The 19,445-nt window shown below is 37.3% G+C and overlaps 1 protein-coding gene and 1 long non-coding RNA gene across 5 annotated transcripts in view; one reads left to right on the forward strand and one right to left on the reverse strand.

Annotated features, from left to right (window-relative positions):
- Positions 1-13,287, forward strand: part of LOC116429011 (uncharacterized) — a 65,890-nt gene extending 52,603 nt beyond the window's left edge. For both annotated transcript variants that reach the window (XR_004235407.2, XR_013000041.1), the window contains 2 exons: positions 8,989-9,134; positions 12,852-13,287. This is a non-coding gene — a long non-coding RNA (uncharacterized LOC116429011). The remainder of the gene's footprint in view (positions 1-8,988; positions 9,135-12,851) is intronic.
- Positions 9,131-19,445, reverse strand: part of dpr1 (defective proboscis extension response 1) — a 441,194-nt gene continuing 430,879 nt past the window's right edge. For all 3 annotated transcript variants that reach the window (XM_031981533.2, XM_031981534.2, XM_076373734.1), the window contains one exon: positions 9,131-10,085. In XM_031981533.2, the coding sequence (XP_031837393.1) occupies positions 9,982-10,085 (104 nt within the window). In that variant the 3' untranslated portion in view covers positions 9,131-9,981. The remainder of the gene's footprint in view (positions 10,086-19,445) is intronic.

A 19,445-nucleotide genomic window follows, 5' to 3' on the forward strand; every position in this document is an offset into this window, starting at 1 on the left:
TTTCTCCTCATAAATATTAATCGTCTAATAACCCTCGTGATAAAATCAACCTAACTCCATCGTTATAAAGGAAAATCACCATATCGAAAACACACTCACAGAAAAATGTGATAAAACAAAATACGGAACGATTAAATTATATCATAAAATGGCCTGAAAAACCAGGAAATTATTAAGTAGATGAATATTCACGATACAAAATTGTTGGATGTAACACTTCGAGTCGTCGACCGGTAATCACGTCGAGATAATTTAATCCGGGGTATTAGTTCAGGGTAACGTCGTCTTTTTACTGTTAACACCTACTCTGTAGTAGAAAGTAGTTTGTTATGGGGTTGGGCCGTAAAGGGGGGGGTAACTCGGTGGGCGCCATTTTCCTACATCGACGCCCGGACTTTCGGTATCATTCTGGGAGTTTTAATACATTCTTCCTCTACTTCCTCTCCGCATACTCTCCGCTTTGTTCTCATTTGTTCACACTCGCACGCTTCTTCTCGCTTAATCATGTTCACGTTGTGTATTTTTTACGCAGTTGATTAAAAAGAAAGGGAGCAGTCGGGTAAATACAGCAGGATACATCTAAAAACAGGCGTGCGAAAATCAAAATAACAATCACCGAACAATGCTGTATCTTAAGGAGAACGTTTGTTATCGTTGTTCACATAATTATTAATTTAGATTTCAGTTTTCGTTTGAAACCCGGAAGAACCAATATCGAGATAATACGAATGATTGTTTAGGTATTCGTTGAAATGAATAAATTGTTGGAATTGAAATAATTCGTTAGGATAACTCACTCGTGCTGTTACTTGTTTAATATATTCGATAAAAATGCGCACGAAAAACGAAATGTATCGTTATTGAATTGAAAATTTACTGCGCCCTCTTTCCAAGGTTCTCTTGGATTTCGACAAAAATACGCATTGTTACAGCGAACATCTGCCACCGGATAATATATTTCATTCAATAAAGATACAACGAACCATAAAATACGATTTGCCTGTACATTCACGGGTTACTCGAGAATGCATTTTCTGGAGCCTTATAATATTAGAATTTCCTTTCGCGACCGATACAAATTTCCGCCGGAGAGCCTCTTATCAATACCGTAGAAAATAATACAAGTGAAATAGTTTCCTCTGTTCAACCAGAGCTGAAGGCGTTCTCTCGCATTGTCGAGTAAAAGAAAATGGTTAAGATCGGTTCTACTAAGTTCTTTTGTATCTACCCGCAGAAATTAGACTGAAATTAGACGTTCGTATCATCAAATATATTAAAGAGAGAAATAATTAGGAGCATTGATATCGTCTGCCATTACTGTGGATTTAAATAGTTACTAATTTACATAATTGTAAATAGTAATATTCGGAATTATTGTAATGTTATGTGTTAAAAGACTACAAAGAAAAACCAGTGAATATAGATAACAATAAATGGTTATTAACGTTCATTGATTAACGATAATAAAAGAATAACTTCTACATAAATAAATTGTTAACCAAAAGAAAACATGATGTATTAATGAAATGTGCATGGGTTTAAGCTTTTATCTGCAAAAATTAACGACCGTGTCTCCGGCTGATTTCTAATTGGACAAAAATCTGCTCAAGATAAACTTACTTTTAAAATGTTTATTTTACTTACAGCATGTTAAATTTAATTCCAACACCGTGGAGTAAACCTAACATTGCAACCGAAACGAACATCACGAATTAAACTTCACAAAGTGTTCGAGTCCATTTAATTGAAATCAATCGTTAGGTTCTAATTGTGCGGTGGAACGTAAACGAACATACAAATGTCTAAAACATCGTCCGACGAAACTCCCGTCCGCTACGTATTCCCAATAAAACTTTCATCCGCGAACGCCTTCCTAAAATCGTTTAAAAATCGCAACCGACTTAACGGATCCCCCACCTCAGTCTCCGATGACTCAGTCACTCGAAAAAGAAGAAACTTCGCCTCGCGCTCTCCACTCAAACTTTATAGAATATTCGCATAACACGTTGCAATATCAGCTAACACATTACTTCCCCTGAACGAACGTCTGTCTTACAAATAATCGTTTCGCCGTAATCATTACTCCCGTCCTCGCGTTCACCGACTCACGCACATCGAAACATCGTTTACGAAAAACACGTACACTCAGCCACACGCGCGACCACGCCGCCATTTTCTTCCGACCTCGCGCGGACCGCCATTGCGCGTACACCGCGTTACAGCGTCGCTTCGATACTTCATTGCCTCTGCTTACTTCGACGACACTAGAACACTGTAGGTGTCCATCCGAGGGTAAAACTATCCGAAATTGTTTCCAACGACATTCCTCGCGAGCGGTTGCTGCGTTCAGAGGAGCTATCTTAGAATACTGTCAAACTCTTCGCTTTCGACGCGGTTCACTCGCGAGAAATTCTTCCGAGAACTCGCGACAGTTTCGCTTTCGAATGGACAACTAGGTAGCTTAACTTGCGAATTGTTAGGCGGTAACATAAAAAGGTTTGGGTCAACTATGGCGTTCTACTTCTAAGAATTGAATCATGACTTGCACAGAACCCGGATGAACAAGTAGCCACTGTCGTTTCACTGCCTCGCGAAACTATGTAACAACACAAGGGAAATGTTCAATGTATCCGAACGTATTTATGTTACCGCCTAATGTTGCACGCATCGATGACGTTTCGATGGAGTGTCACTTACGGACGTGCGCTGGAAAACCGCCGCGTCTGCGAGTGAAACGGCTTTCGCCGGTCTGCCTTTGCTTTGTTACCACGCGGTACACAAACGCTGTAATCGGCGCGAAAGGTTCCCGTGCTCCTGCCCCACTCGTAAATCACGTTAGGCGTGATCCCCACTTTTATGCGCGAGCAATTTGTGTCGCTGTTTGTGAAACACTCGCTGCAAGTCGCTGCCACGTATCCGTTGATTAGAGACGGCCGACAGCGGCGCGAGACAACCGACGCTACGCCGATTATCCTCCGGGTGGCGTCGAACCGCCGGAACCTTACGCCCCGATCAGGGATGCGACGTTGCATAGGATGACCCGTTATTTGTAACGCGAATAAAGTGGTCGAGTCAGTTTTGCCGGTGAACGAGTTATTCCGTGAATAATGAGGTTTCTTGTGCTTCTTTTATTTTTGATGCAGATGAACGTAATACGCAATACAATCGTATACATGGATAATCGTCTGTATAATTTAAAGTAGTTGCCAATGATCCAATGGGGTTGAACTTAAAATATATAATGAAAAAGAAATTAAATTCAGTATTCTCGCGTTTAGTATCTGAAAAGCGGAACTGCGACTGGGTACTAAATGTGCAGCGGTGTTGATTCGCGGTCGAGATAAGATTCGAGTTCCTGTTTGTCCTCTGTAGAGAAGCGCGATGCGAATGTAAAAGCCAGACGACCTTCAGAACGATCGAAAGAAACGGATGAATGAGGGGATATTAATGCAATGTTAAACTTTTTTACTTTTCACTTTTACCAATTGAATTGTTAAGTTCTACTGACTAAAACAAGACCAAACATGATATATTTTGATACATTCAAAATTAGTTTTCCCGAAAAGGATCTTTGTTATAATCTCATCCTGTAATTTTAATTCACCTTCTCATAGAAAATTTAAAGTTTCAAAGAAATCTGTTAAGTTTCGTTACCAATAACGGATCATCCGGGAGAACGTATGAGTACGCGGGTCCAGTGAAATCCAACATGGCGCGGGTATATAATGGTATGTACAAAATCGCGTAAAGGATTCCCCACCCATAACAAAAGTGGGTTACGTGGTTTTTAAAAACAAATAATGTAGAATTCCTTCGTTCGATGCGCCATCTTACTCCTTACGAAGGAAAACGAATGGAAAATTGTAATATTCGAAAAGTTTCCATCGCTGTTTATTAGCTTTTCCTCCCCGATCGCGAGTCGAGACTGAAAATATGAATACAATCGATCTACACTGAAGATATTTTTCGTAATTCCACGTGGATTAATCATTTTCCGAACGTACAATACAATTTTATTTGCCGTTAATCAATTACAATATCGAATAAAATATCAGTAAAAAAATTGAGAAAGTAATTTGCTTTGTATGTTTCAGCGTATGAAGCTCTAGTTTTTTCAATCAAAACCCAGGTATCGTTTTACAATAAATCATTTTCACTATTCGCTGCAAATATAAAATTGACGCGGTACTTTTCAATGAAATCCTGCCTTGATATTATTTGAGCCGTACGTTTTGAGGAATTATGAAAATTTGATGGGTACAGTGTGTTTATCAGACTGCAGACATTTACCCTAATTTATGTTTTTCAATTGCTAATTTATTGTACCAGAAGGCTAATAGAAATTTTCTCCTAGTGCAAGGAGATTAAATTAGGGAAAAAATTAGGCAACTTTTTATTACGGTTTTGCATATTTATATAGACGACGCGAGTGCGCAAAATCTGCAGTCTGATCTAAATGATAGATGATATAAGTATATTCACCATTTATTATTAAGTATCGTAAAATAATAATGTTTTCGTTTAAACAACAGTTGAAAGTAAAGTAATACTTTTCAGCGATTCCGTCTGTCGTTGTAACAATAAAAAAATTATACACACATTACCGTAATATATTAAGCGGCGTGATACAATATTAATTACCGATTTATCGATAGGTTGTACTAAAATGAATCATTGTTATTTCAAATCTCGCCTGCGTAAACGACATTTAATATTTTTATCGCTAATATATGTAATATTAGGTAACATAAAGATCATTAACCGTTGTAATAATACAATAAAAGTCTTTACCGCTAATTCGCTATAATACATGATGTTTTACGATTCACGCAATTATACGATGGTTAACTTATTTACAATTGTGCGTTAAGATATTAATAAATTGTATAAAACTATAATCGAATTACGGATTTATTAGCACAAATTGAGCTGAATGTATCGCGTGGGGATTTTATGTCAATCGTGTTAGAGATATAGTAAATTCGCAAATTAAGTGAAGCATTAATTATCGTAATGTACACTGCCACTAGAAATTTTATTTTAAATAAACAATATGTTACTTGAAAGTTACAATTACAGATTATTTATTTTTCTGATAAACAATGGAATACTAAAAACTCGAACGATAGAGGCTGCAAATTTTTGAGCAACACTTATAGACTTTGTATATCAAAAACTGCTTAAAGTAATGAATATATAATAACTAGATTAATTAGTTACAAAAATAAATATACGCAGCCCAACAGTAATTATCATAATATCATGATACAGATGAATGAAAATACTTTTAGTGCATTTATCTACAATCTCGAAAATCTTAGTAATTTATGAAAATATTGTTAGATAAACAACGTCCAAATAATCGGAAATTTATCAGTAGAAAAGAATTTAAATAATCGATACTCTACTGTTGTATATTTAAAGAAAATCTAACTTTTAGAATATTTTATGGAAGAAAGTACAGTCTCAGAGTTCACGAAGCATATACAATAAGTAAACCGTAATTCTGTTTATCAGGTTGCCTTCAGACTAATTTATTTTTATATTTGAATCGTAATAATTAATGGTTTTCTACCTCATAATTTCTTCTAGACGATAATTTTATATTTCGTTATAACTATACGATGGTAGAAAATGTCACGTTTGAAAATAAATAGCGCAACGACGACTTAGCGACACGAATTAACTCGCTGTAGACAATAGCTTGAAGAATTTTTATATAAGTATACAAAATAATTATTCCAAAAATAGGTGAATAACACCAGAGGAACTTAATATATCTCTTCCACTAATTTTATTCACGTTTCGTTACAATAATAAATGATCAGTGTTTAAGAAATTTTTATAAAATAGAAATAATTGGTCTTGACATTGACAAATTGTCGTAAAAAATTTCTCAGTCCTCCGTAATTATTAACAGCAACGAAAACGGTTGCATCCGTTGAGTCAATTAAATCGATAATCAAGTAAGTACAATTCAATCGTCGATGGTAAATTCTATTTAATAAAATTAAATTTTCAGATTATTTACAGCAACAAGTTAATATAAGGAGATATAAATTTACTATCACATTGATAACTTATTAGAAAAATTTAATAATATGATATACAATTTTATAATTTCAAATGTATTATTTTCATCTGTAATTTCCAACCTCTACACATAATTCTAAAAAAAACTATTAATTGTACATTCAATTATCAAAAAGTTAATTTATTGAACCATACACAAGTTACTCACAATTTTCATGAAATGGAGAATGCATTTATTATGAAATAAAAATGTCACATTTAATTATACTCATTTGTACGTAAACAATGTGGTTTTTCAACATCTTTTTTCCGAACTCTAAGTTAATTCACAATTTATTTTATTTCCGAAACATTCGGTAAATTGTTTTATTTTTCTCGTCAATATTCCGATATCTTTGCTTTCGGAAAAGGCTTTACGTTATTTCAGATTCTTATCGACTCGACTATCCAACTTTCCAAAGCGTCGTGTGTAATTCGTTCGAAAAATATCTTGATAGGAAAACAACATTACCCCCGTTCGTTGCGATATTACACCCGAAACTTTTTTCATCAGTGGCCTTTAATTCCCTTAAAATATACCGCGAACAACCACCGATCACACAGCAACATTGTCTGTTCGTTTCGCCGCATGAACTAGTTACGAAACTGGTGCACGGAACAGAAATGAAATTCGATAATGGAGTTTTTCACCCGGACTCCTTTCTTCGGCGATTTGTAACAATACCGTTGACGTGATTTCTTTATTTTTCACGGTACCGAGGCGGATACCGCTCGCTGCCGATTTATTCCTAACAATAACTGACGATTTTCAAATTTTTCGAAAACTTCAGTGAAAATCCGATTCACGGTTTTTGTGGCAGTGAGAGATAACTTGGAAAATCATACTCACCGCCACAGTAATGTATTCAAAAATACATTACATAGATAATAGAAACGAGTGTCATATTTTGAATATTTTTTACGAGCCAGATTAGAAAATAGAATTTTAATTCTGCTTTCATTAACTTCATACTTGATTTTATGTTTTAGTATTTGAGTATATCAAGTGTTTGAATAAATTTCCATGGACTTCATAAATTAATTTCGACGTATCGTTTATATAATTCACACGTATCGTACACAATGTTTCGAAGTTTATAACAACGAACTTTAGCTAAACGTGTACACTGCGTGTAATCTTCTTTTTCGTTAGAACCTTGTGAAAACTGTTTCAATTTGATAAATTAAAAAAGTTAGGCATGCCACGTGTAAGTAGGTAGAGCCCTATTTAGGTTACGGTTTTTGTTTCCAACTTTTCAGTGTTATTTAATTTTTACGTTTCTCTGAAGTGGAATACATTCTCTTATTCCGCCGAGTTTTTGAACATTTTTTAATTCGAGTGTCCCTTGTTTCAAACGACGAGAAATGTCTCGAGAAAATAATATTTAGGTCGTGAGAAAATGAAATGTCTAAGAAATTTTAAGTAATATGTACAAGGTTGCGAAATTACATTTCTATTTTAACCGACATCTTTTTATTATATCATTGTTCTATGGTGAATCGCGTGCCGAAGATATGAAAATTCCAGACGAAAATAATGCACCGTGTGTAACCATGCGTCCAGCTCGTAACAGTACTATTACATGTATGGTTGCCTTGAAATTATTTTAACGCATTCGAACATTTGAATTTCGCGAACAGTTACCACTCCGTGATATTATATCTTCCAACCAGAGTGAAGCATTAATTAATATCTTTGAATCACTATCAAGATCGATTAAGCAAAACAGTTATGTTATTAATAATTATCACTCAATTAATACTGTAAAGTAACGAATACCTTTTCTGCAATCCCTGTCAAGATCAGCAATATAAGTACATACAATATAATTATATTAAATATAATCATTAACATCCCATTGTTAACTTGTTGCTTCAAAATCAGAAATCATCTCACGATTAATGTGTTAGCAATATCGCGGTTACTCCGATTATCCTTGTTATTAATCCTTATCTGTTTCGATAAATAAATCTGTAAATTTCAATATACAACTCTTCACTATACTATCTTACCACTGTGCGAATTTAATACCAAAAGGCGAGTTAGAGAACCTTCCATTGCCCAAAAATGTATCATCGATATAATCACACTAGAATCACAATTGATAGCCATCAACGGAAGTATCAAAGAACAAAAATAACTAATTCATTATATCACTCACTTTTATCATTATCAAGATTCCACACGATTGTTATCGTAATACGCGTAAACAACAAAATTCAATTCTTCCCGAAAACATCGTCGTAACTTCGCCAACGACGAAGCAAATAATTACAAATGAACCGCATCCATCCTTCCGATACTTTTGTCTCGACCAACTTACGTTCCGCCGAATTCCGCAGTGACAAAACAGTATTCCGCGCAAGAACAAGAAGACTGACGCTGTCATCGGCAATCGCTTCGAGACGTCCATCAACGAAAAAGGAACTCACCGACTCGCTCCTCCTGGGCGACGCATCCGTCCCGGCGGTACAAGGGAACTCCTTCGCCGATGATCGCTGCTCGGCATGCTCGCTCGTCAATATAATTTCGATCAAGATACAAATAGAGCGGGAAGTGGAGGTAGGGTGGGGTGGGAGGATGAACTACGTCTTATTGTGTCCAACGATCCATCGAATTTCACCTAATACTCGGATAAGATTCATCGGATATCGCGCCGCGCGGCTCATACGCGCTCGCGAAACACGCACAGACAGACGTTTCAGGGTGCATTCACACTGTCCGTTCAGACGCGTAACGTTTCGGTTCAGACAAATATTCCTGGTAACAAGATGGGAGTATTCATCCGTCAGACGCGTTTTGTACGTTCTCTGTACTCGCGTTGCTCACGAGACGAGGCCCACGAGGGCGAATTATTATCGAAAATGAGACGAGAGAAGGTGAAAACTGATTAATAATATCTGCATTTCTTTCAGGACTCGTTTGGTGAACAACGTGCAGACTCTCGTACGTTGGAACATACTGTGTGTTTGGAAGGAAAGTTGTGGAAGAAATGCGGCCTGAGTGGTCGGGATCCAGTGTGTGATCGGTCGAAACTATTACGTCACCGTCGCGATTAATGGTATGAATAAGACTTTTCTTTAAAGCGGAACATTATGCGTCTGAACGGCAACTGTCGTAACGTATTCGAAGGATAGTTTTAATCGTCTGAGTGGCAAGCTGCACGATTTTCTGTTACTATCGAAAGTGCCAGCCTATCGGTTAGGATTAAGTTGAGTTTCATTTGTTTCCTGTCGCTGATTTACTTTCATTTTTCCTACTACCTGCTTAGTAATAGAACGAATAAATACTCCGAATTTTTCATGCGAAAATAGGAAAGCGTAATTCAGTTTCTGAGCTGAAACGAAAGCGATCGCGTCGCTCGCCACTCTTCGAGCGGATTTTTGCGAAGACCACTCGAACGGTTAAACCAATACAACCGGCCTTTTCCAGCTACCGAACGTTTGAACCGAAACGTTCCTCGACCGATGGTACGAACAGGATTTTCATTTGAACCGAAACGTCGCGTGTTTGAGCGGCTAATGTCGCGTGTCGCAGCGGATTTGAACGGAACGTCGGTGGCGAGCCGATGTCAGCTTTTTTCAGCCGTCGAACGTCTGCATTTAGCGACCGGTAGTATAAACAGGATTTTTATTCGAACAGAAACGTTACGCGTCTGAACGGCAACTGTCGCGCCTTGCAACGTCCCCGAACGGAACGACGATTGCGAACCGATACGAGCAACCTTTCTCGGCCGTCGAACGTCGGGAACGTTTCGCGGCTGATGATATAAACAGAACCGTTGTGTGAACCGAAACGTCACGTGTCTGAACGGATAGCACACATGCACCCTCACTCACGGCACTCGCACACGGACGCACACAGTCACACGGATCCACGAACAGACGACACGTACGAGAACACACACATTATCTCAATTGACCCAAAAAGAAGGCGAGCATCACGAGGACCGTCTTCGATGTCGGCGAGCCTGCTGCCGTGTTTCCGTGCTGCATTGCAGCTGGATGCTCCCCTGGAACAAGAACAACGAGGGATCGGATTAGTGTCTGCTCCGAACTTCCGGCACCGCTTGCGCTCAGGTTTTCGTGCGTTCGACCCCTGCGCCCCGGGGATCGGATCAGATCCCGTTAGAGATTTCTTTCGTTCGTCTTCGCTCGCCCCTTTTTTTGCTTTCCCCCATCGCGTGATGCGCTGCTCGACGGAAATTAATCGTTTATTAACACGTTCGCTATCGGTGTCGCGTATTCGCGATGATCGATGTCTCGTGTTTCGCGCAAAGAAGTGAATTACGGTTATACGTGTTTTCATCTGATATTGTGGCATAATGTGCAGGACGTCGGAGAGTTTTTTTTTGATTATTATTTGTATTTTTTAAAGGCCGTATGCTTCGTTTAATGAAATATTGTAACCACGGCGACTGTTGAATGAAGTGTTGGTAGCGAATCGGTTAACCTTAATGTGATAATATCGTGTTATTTGAGGGATATTCTCGTTTTAACTGGTTATTCTTCGAGGACTTTCAAATTACCGTTAGATTTAGCTTAGTCGATTAAAATGAGACATTCGAGACGCTTGATATTTAATGACTGTGTCTATATGCTTTTGAGGTATTGATAAATATGGATGGAATATTCTGAGTTTCGAACTTTATTACTGTTTAATTTAATTGGAATTTAAAAGTTCCAAATATGGAATCTCTTCAAATAAAAGTCTTAATTATCTTGAATTCAAATTATTATATTTTTGTTATCAGTTGCAGTGCTTTGACTTCTTTTAGTTTCTTCGTGAACTATAAACAGTGTTATACGTTACTACGTCAAATTAAACTTTACAAATTGTTCTATATCGAAATAAATTCAATATCAACATAAACCAATTTTACTTTTAACAGTTACCTGTACAAGGCTGCAATGAAATAGTCCACAGCCTTGAGTATTTTCAAACGAATCAATTTCAAAATACAAGAGCTAAATTTAGTATCATGTCCTTTTCTATTTCCTATTTTCCCTGGATTTGCGAGAGTTTCAATACAATTTCATTCGTTTAAAATTTATACGTATGTCGGGATACGCTCGCATCTCCGTCGAAGATTTATGAAAGAGAGGGGGATGTGCATTTCAGAATTGAAGAGTTCATTCGTTATACCGGAGCGGACAAAAGGAGGATCTAATAAAATCACGCGAGATCTTGACTAACTAATGCCACGCCTACTTTAAAGATTAATGTAGCGAAATTTAAAGGCGGTTGAGCGGAAAGAAGGGGGGCGAAGATTCAGCGAATGAAGAGGCATTAACGAACGGGATTGAATGTGTACGCGGAGAGTGTTCTCGGCTACAATCGCATTCTTGATTGATTTCTCGATAATTGCCGCTCGGCGGAGTAATGTTCGTTGACGGGATAAGCCAGAGAATTACTGCTATCGGCTACGGGAGAACCATGATGTATACTAGATTAGATGTCCATTTCGTATAGGCAATTAGATAGTAATTGCATACAGCAGATTTCCGTGTTCTGGGGATGAATCAAAGGGGATGCATCCTTTAACACCGTCCGTTCGATCGATCCCACGGAAAGTATTTGTGGATCTTAACACAATTTATTCGACCGAATATTTTCTTATAAATATTAACGTCTATTTTCTAATCAACGATGTGTCATTTTTGGATAATATTCAAAATGTTAACCCCCTGTCCTATATTTTATTTCATAACTATGTTTGAGGATACTTCGTCGTTAATAATTTCTTAGAGAAAGAATATTTTATTCTTTATTATATAATAAAATAATATTTTGTCATTGACAATAGAAAAGTAGTTTAATTTGTATTCAGAAAAGTAAATAATATTTAGATTCGTTAAATTTTCGTTACGAATCTGATACGATATTATGGAGTTGAAGGGAAAGATCCGTTTAATGCGTACAGTTAGATTTTCGACGTCATTCGGAGAATGAATGATATAAACGATTACTATACGTTGATTAGAATTAAATTAGAACTTCTGGAATTAAAGTAGCTCCGGTAATGACATAGTCAAAGTCGCTATAAAATAGAATTGTACGTCGTAAAGGTACTTCGAAGTACCACTTTCGTTAAAATGCATCTTAAATTTCATTTAAAATATTATTAAATACACTTAAACTACGATGAAAATTTATTTTTAGCTTATGTACTGTTCGAAGAATTTTCCAATATTTGTATAGAATTTAAGACAGAAGAGTTAAATGATTGTCGATGTCTTCATTATACTTAGACTTAAGACAATCTTGTTCACTTTAAACGCACAAATTGCAGTCGAATTGTCGCTTATTCTCCAATATGTAATTTATTATTTCGAATAGACATTATTCTCAGGGTCTAAATAAAAAGAGGACGAAGGAAACGTGCAATTGGCCGATCGTATAACTGATTTATGCGATGTCCGACGTCAGCTCGACGACAATGTTGCCTCATATCGGGAATTAAGACGCGCGACGTTTATCGCCGGGCCGTCAATTTCGTAGGATGCCGTGGCAGCCTCCCCTTAAACCAATGCGACAGAGCAGGAATTAGATCATCGATTAGATGGTTAATTATGGAATTGCATCGGACAGACATCATACGAGTAATTCGATGTTTCCAGTCGGAATACTCGTGCCGGGAATACGGATCGTTACGGATCCCGGCGCCGTCAAAAATATAATTAGCTAACGCCGATAATTAAAAGCATTCGGCGCGGATTTCACGTAGCTCCGACGAGATTTCATTGGCCTGTTAAAATAATTAAATATTCTATTACAGCGGCGACGGCTTGGTTCCTGCGGATTTTGGTATCCATTAGAGTACGCAACAGATGCGTCCGGATGCATTCGACAGATGCTTCCGGTCCCTATCAACTGCATCATCTTCGTGCATCACTCAATTTTACGTGAAACGTGATCTTGCGAAGTATATCATTTTATCTATTAAATGTTATCTATGAATTAACCTGTACATAAGTAGGTACAATGCATTTCTGGTTGCTCGATATGTCGATGTCCTACGATTTCGAAATGAGTAAAGTGCTGCTTTAAGCGAATAAAGGTTTCATTGAAAATATTATTCTTCTGTAGTGAAACGGTATTTTATTCTGACTAAAATAAAGAAAAGATAATAATAAAAATCTGAATAACAAAAGATGATCCACAGCTTCGAATTGCAATGTACATTTATATATTAATTTGAAGGGTTATCTCATACGTAATTAATTTCAGTTCAGCTGTTAAAGCATCTAACATACATAACGTTTCGTAAACGAGCAAAACTCAAATGAAGCTTTTCTATGAATTTATATTTTGAAGACTCAATAGTAAAACTTTTATACTACATTATCTAATGTATTCATAAGAAATAAATGTTTAAACGTATACTCCATAAAATACACAATAGACTTTGATAGATTCGAACAACACAGATTTCCTTGTATTATGATTTGTCCTATTTTATACCCTCGTTTCGTCCCAACTTATTCTCGGTATTGCTTGGACATACGATATGCACTTCGAACGCAACGTTGAGACTTGATCAAATAACAATAAAACTCGTCCAGACGATCAGATGTCTTGCAAAGTTTATTCGGGACGTGCCACTTTGCAGCTGTGCCCGTTGCGCAATTGTAATACGGTAAGACCCTCCATAACGCCGCAAACAAAAACACTACAGAAATTTCGCGTTCTACGAAACAACGAACTCAAAAACGAAACTCAAGAACTTCAACAAAATATTACATCATTCGATTGAATTACATTATTATCAATGCACGTTCATAGCTAACTGTCACCGCATTAGGTAGCATTATTCACAATACAGAAATGTCTTCAAATAATCATCGTTTAATCGAATGAGCCGAAGTAATTCGATTTAGTTGGGGTCATTCGCGATCCCCATGGCATTTCACGTGTTAACACTCAAAATCGCTTGAAACACCAGAATTATTAAAAATCGTGGTGCTATATGTTTCCGAGTGTAGGAATGCCAGGTTAGGCTCCGTGCACACGAGCGATACGACACCGCGATCGTTTCGGAGTAATAAAGAAAAAACTTCTCTCATCTCACGAAAAAGGATAAGAGAACTTCACGTCTTTGTTTTTCCAAAACTGCAACGTCATCGGGATCGCGTAACTGGTGTGCACACGGCCTTACGCAGGGCCCCACTGTTTTCGGACGAGATTACTACGTAAGGGATGCTCCTGGTTGCGGAACGCCAGGAAGCTCGTCACGAGCCCCTCGCACGTGACGTAAATCGTATTGCGCGTGATGTGCAACTGTAAGTAAGGTGTGCATAACGGGGCAGCGAAATTAGCGGCGCTCCCCGTTGTTGAAAATAATCGGAATTTTATTTTCGGGGAAACAAGGCGGCCCGCGCCTCGCGATAAATCACGCGCTGTCCCTCGCGATAAATAACGAATCAAAACTTTACGAGACACTGTCGGCCTCAGAACCGAGCGTTCAGGAAATTACGGGAAAATAAAGTCGGAATTGATTGGAATGGAACGATCTTATCCTGTTCCCTCCTGTTCCTCTATAAAACGGGATCGTCCATTTTGTACGCGAAACGCGGCAAGACTCTCTCGGAATTTCTAAGCGTTAATTTTATGCGATTCGTATTGGAAGTTTGTTTACTGTTGCTGAGAGATTTGTGGTTTTGTCGGAGCTCGCGTGATTGGTTTTAATGAATACAGAAATTAGATGAACGTGGAATTGAAGGAAAAGAAGTGCGAATGAAAATTTTGGAGATTCTTTGTCTTCTGGAGTTGATTGATTTTCTGTTTCTTAATTGTACTTTCCTCCTAGAGTTGAAATTTAACTAATAGGTATGTAGTATTGGTATTATATATTTTTAGGGAAAATGCTTTTTCGTTTCTCGAATGAAAGTATGTAGTACCGACAGATATACGTTGTAAATTTTCCTATGTGGAGCATTTGTGTAAACTTTCATTGAGATCAGTGTGTTACACTTGGATGATATTCCTGGTGTAAGATATTCTCATGTAAATAAGTAACATTAATAACGCTCGCTTCTGATTTCAGACTCGGTCAGATGGTTTATAAACACCTGGAATCAGTAATGATTATTCGATGCTTTCTCTTAGAAGCTTTCACGCGATTCAATCGTATTAAAGTTTCAAATACTTAGATAATTCGACGTTAAACGTTCTTGAAAACAATAATGTTGCTACATGTGAAAACGTTGAATATCTAGAAAATCATTGAAACCGTGAAGAACACAAATTACATTCACCATGTTCATCTTACAATATTCCACGTGTAAATTCTAAAATAGACGATGATCTTCATTATAATCAAATAACAATATCCTGTCACTCGTCCAAACGTTGACATTTATTTTATCCTTTCGAGTTATCCGAAACTTCTATAACTTTCGAAACTCTAACAAATTTTAAGTCTTTTAATACCTTAGGATTTCGAACACTTCCGAAGCATTCGAGGCATCCAGAATTTTCAGGACTCAAAACTTTTAAGACTTTCGACGTTTCGAAGGATTTAAGACTTTAGAGATCATCGAGTGGTTTAAGACTCTTAAGATTTTTACTATTTATAGAACCTTAGGCTCGAAGTATTACACTTCTGTATTACTGTAAACTCGTCAGATTCCCAAGACTTTCGGGACTTCTGAAAATTTTCAAATATTCAAAGCGATTCATAATGATTGTCAGTCCATTACTATATAGATTCGAAGGGCAGGACCATTTCTGACTAACACTCCGTTAGGAATGCGTGTCCGCGCGAGGGTAGCGACGGTGGTTCCCTAATTTTATGCACTCTTTGATCTAGTTACAGACAGACATCATGGCACCGCTCCGCTTCCGTGGTTGTTGCGCCTATTTGCATATTTATCTTTCCATGATGGACTGTACATTCATTGAGCATGGAGGAAAGATTGAATTCATGCACTTTGCTCGAGATAATTACGGTTCGGACCGCATCTGCAGCTCATTTACACTGCCGGAAGAAACATGGCTTCGGACGATGAAAGATGGCGCGTGATTCTAGTGCGCACAACATCCTTCGGGGATGTCGAAAAAATTTGTGAATTTATGAGTAACTGATAGTTCCGCTTCTGGGACTTTTTATTTCAAGAGGTTGTTTCTCAATTTTAATTAGAGCTAGGCATTTAATGGGGATTTAATAATTTTGAATTTTAAATTCATTTAAAGCGAAATGACTGAAACGTACTGGATATAGAAATATTTGATAGTAAATATTTATTTAAATATGGATATCGTAGCAAATATTAACATTTGTGCGATAAAAGCTTTCGATGTGTATCGGCAGATTTGCTAAAGAAAATGTAATGTATTTTCAGATAATTTTCAATTTAATTGCCGCAAAGAAAAGGATAAACTTGTTTAGAAATAAGCCGACAAGTATGTTTACAGCCGTGTAATTCACCCTATCTTCCGGAATAAAGAGAGGGACGGAACAAAAAGCGTGTAACGCGAGAAAAATAGTTTGAGAAAGAAAAGGATGAGGTCTGCAGATAAGTAGGGCGCTTGTTAGATAGGGCGAGAATAAAGGAACGAAAGAGAATGATATATGAACAGTAACAAGTGATAAGAGGAGCATTTATACAGGAAATCTCTTTCTTACGCAAATGTACAAAGCGATACACAGATTAATTGAATTCATTTCCGTGGTGTCCGCAATGTATCTCGCTGACAAATTAATTTCCATTATGGCGAGTGATAAAAAAGAGAACAGTACGCTCCACGGTGTTCTTTAAATAATACAGTACTTATTTAAGTTTCAAATAGAATCGTTATTCAGTCAGAAATTTTACTTTATTTATCACCAATACAGTATAAAATAAATATTAACGCTAATTCTTAATATTACAATATTCGCACCGAAGTTGTTCAAATAAGAAGATATAGTACGATTGGCATTGTTTAATAATCACAACGGCTAATATTAATCATTGATACTTGATATTTTCAAGAACATTGTAATTTAATATTTAATCGATCGAAGAACATCTCACAGAAGTTTTTCTTCTCCCTGGAACTCCGAAATTAGGAGTCGGACCGGCATTATTCTCGGCCGGTCAAATATTAAACAGCCGAAAGTGAGATTGAAAAAGTTAACCATTCAGAGGCAGCGATTCTTTGCTCGTGGTTCGCTTGAACTAATAGTAATTTATCAAGAAGCAGAGTTCGCCGCGGGAGGAATCTTTCCCAGGCGGACACGGTTCGGAACGATGCGCAGAGACGTGGTCCAATTCGTCTTCATTAATTACGCGGGCCGCGTCGGCGTGGAGATGTGCCCTTTGAAACTGCGGGCTGCTGCATTATTTCCGTGGATGCATTAAAGCCACGACTGGTTGGCCGTCACGTTTCACGGTTAAATTAATTCCAGCAGGATTAGGAGCTTCCTGTTGAAGGTTAACTGACGCCAGGAAGGAAAGCGCCGGAAACAAAGCCTTTCTAAACGGTCAGTTACACGCAGAACCAGAAGACCCGTCGAATCGAAGCGACAATCTGGAGGAATGGGATGCAAAGCTGCACGGCGGTAGAGAAATCCCGTTTATTCTTCGAGAGTGTCGTATACTATTAATTGCAGCTTTTGATATTTGAATTGAAATAATTGAAATAGAAATTGTATTGTATTTTTGAATAATGCATTTTGTCTTTTGGGCGTGCAATTAATTTAATGCAATTTTATTTCATTTTCTCATTAATCACAAATTCGATTTATCCTACAAAAGTGTCGTCAATTAATTGCAGCTTTTGATATTTGAATTGAAGTAATTGAAATAGAAATTGTATTATATTTTTGAATAATGTATTTTGTCCTTTGGGCGTGGAATTAATTTAATAGAATTTTATTTCATTTTCTCATTAATCACAAATTCGATTTATCCTACAAAAGTGTCATTAATTAATTGCAGCTTTTATTATTTGAATTGAAATCGACTTAAACTGTTATCGAATAATGTTAAAAACGTTCAGTATCCGTGATATTTGCGGGTTCCGTAAATCTAGCGTTAAGACGTCCAAAAAAAGAATTCATGCGTGTATCGCTCCAGATATCTTGTTATCACGATTAAAGAAAAAGCGTTTCATTTTCCCCTATTTCCCCTACCTAACAATTTCGGCTCGTTAGGCGCGGATTGTTTCGTTCGAAATATTTTTGTCCGGTGTAGCATGTGATTTCGTTAATAGTTCGAAGGCGCGCGGAATCTGGGGAAAACGGTAGCTTTTTCCATGGATTTAGCAGCGCGTGATCACTCAAAGCTATGCTTCCTGCCGTGAGAAACCTTTGACTTTGATCGGCTGCTGAAATTTCAATGTCGGATCAAAGAATGTCGGTCTCGTTTTGCGTCTCAATAGGACTGCTCAAAAAGACCGTTCCGGATGATTATAGGAAGGTGTTTTCCCCGAAAAAGCTGCTGACTCGTGAAACTAAACAGAAGCTGCGAAAATTCTTTGCCCGTCAACGCCGAGAGAAAATTTGTAGTTTCTTTGTGTTTCGACCCATTATGGGGCGCACCGCTGTAAACCTTTGCCGGGTCTAACCGCGCCGAGCTTTTAGAACGTTCGCCATGAATTAAAAAGAGCCTAATTGGAAGAAAACCCCCGGAATATGGGAATATGCTTTAGAAAGCTTCTATTGCTTACAGCGGGGAACAAATTTACGAAGTGAAAATAATTCCAAGCAAAACGATTGCACGAACGAAAAGGAATATAGACGGAGAAAACTACTTGCTCGTCGAAACAGAACAATTTAAATTGCACATTTGATAATTACGAAGGTAAACATTCGTGGATATAATCGTGAAATCATGAAAATTAATAACACTTGAAAGAACTTTCTTTTTAAACAACTGTGATTTGTTTTAATTTTAATATTATTTTAATATTAATGTATCATTCTGTTTTATATATTAATAGATACTTTAATTGCAAGAGAGTTCTTGATAATATTAATATGACAGAATTATCATGGAACGACACTATCAATTATATAGTGTAAACTATGTAAAAATAAATATTTATCGCAATTTGTCAGCATTGAACAATATGTGCCATATTTTATCAATTGTACCAATTTCCACTATTCTCTGATACCTAAAATGGATTATTTTAGTAGACAGGTCACACGTCACGAACATGGGTAATAAAATAACTTGTTTCATACCTAGAAATTAATAGATACTCGGTTCCACGGAAAGTCACTCGCGATACGTTTTGCCTAAAACGAGGACAGCGCGTAAAGGTTGTGAATAGAGATCCATTATACGCGTCGCGTGAAATACACGGATGGCCTGCAGATTCTAATCCGCATCGTGGATACGTGGGTATTACCATTCTGAAATGAAACGAAAATTACGACGAG

The sequence above is a fragment of the Nomia melanderi genome, chromosome 14, assembly GCF_051020985.1.
Source record: "Nomia melanderi isolate GNS246 chromosome 14, iyNomMela1, whole genome shotgun sequence".
Lineage (NCBI taxonomy): Eukaryota > Metazoa > Arthropoda > Insecta > Hymenoptera > Halictidae > Nomia > Nomia melanderi.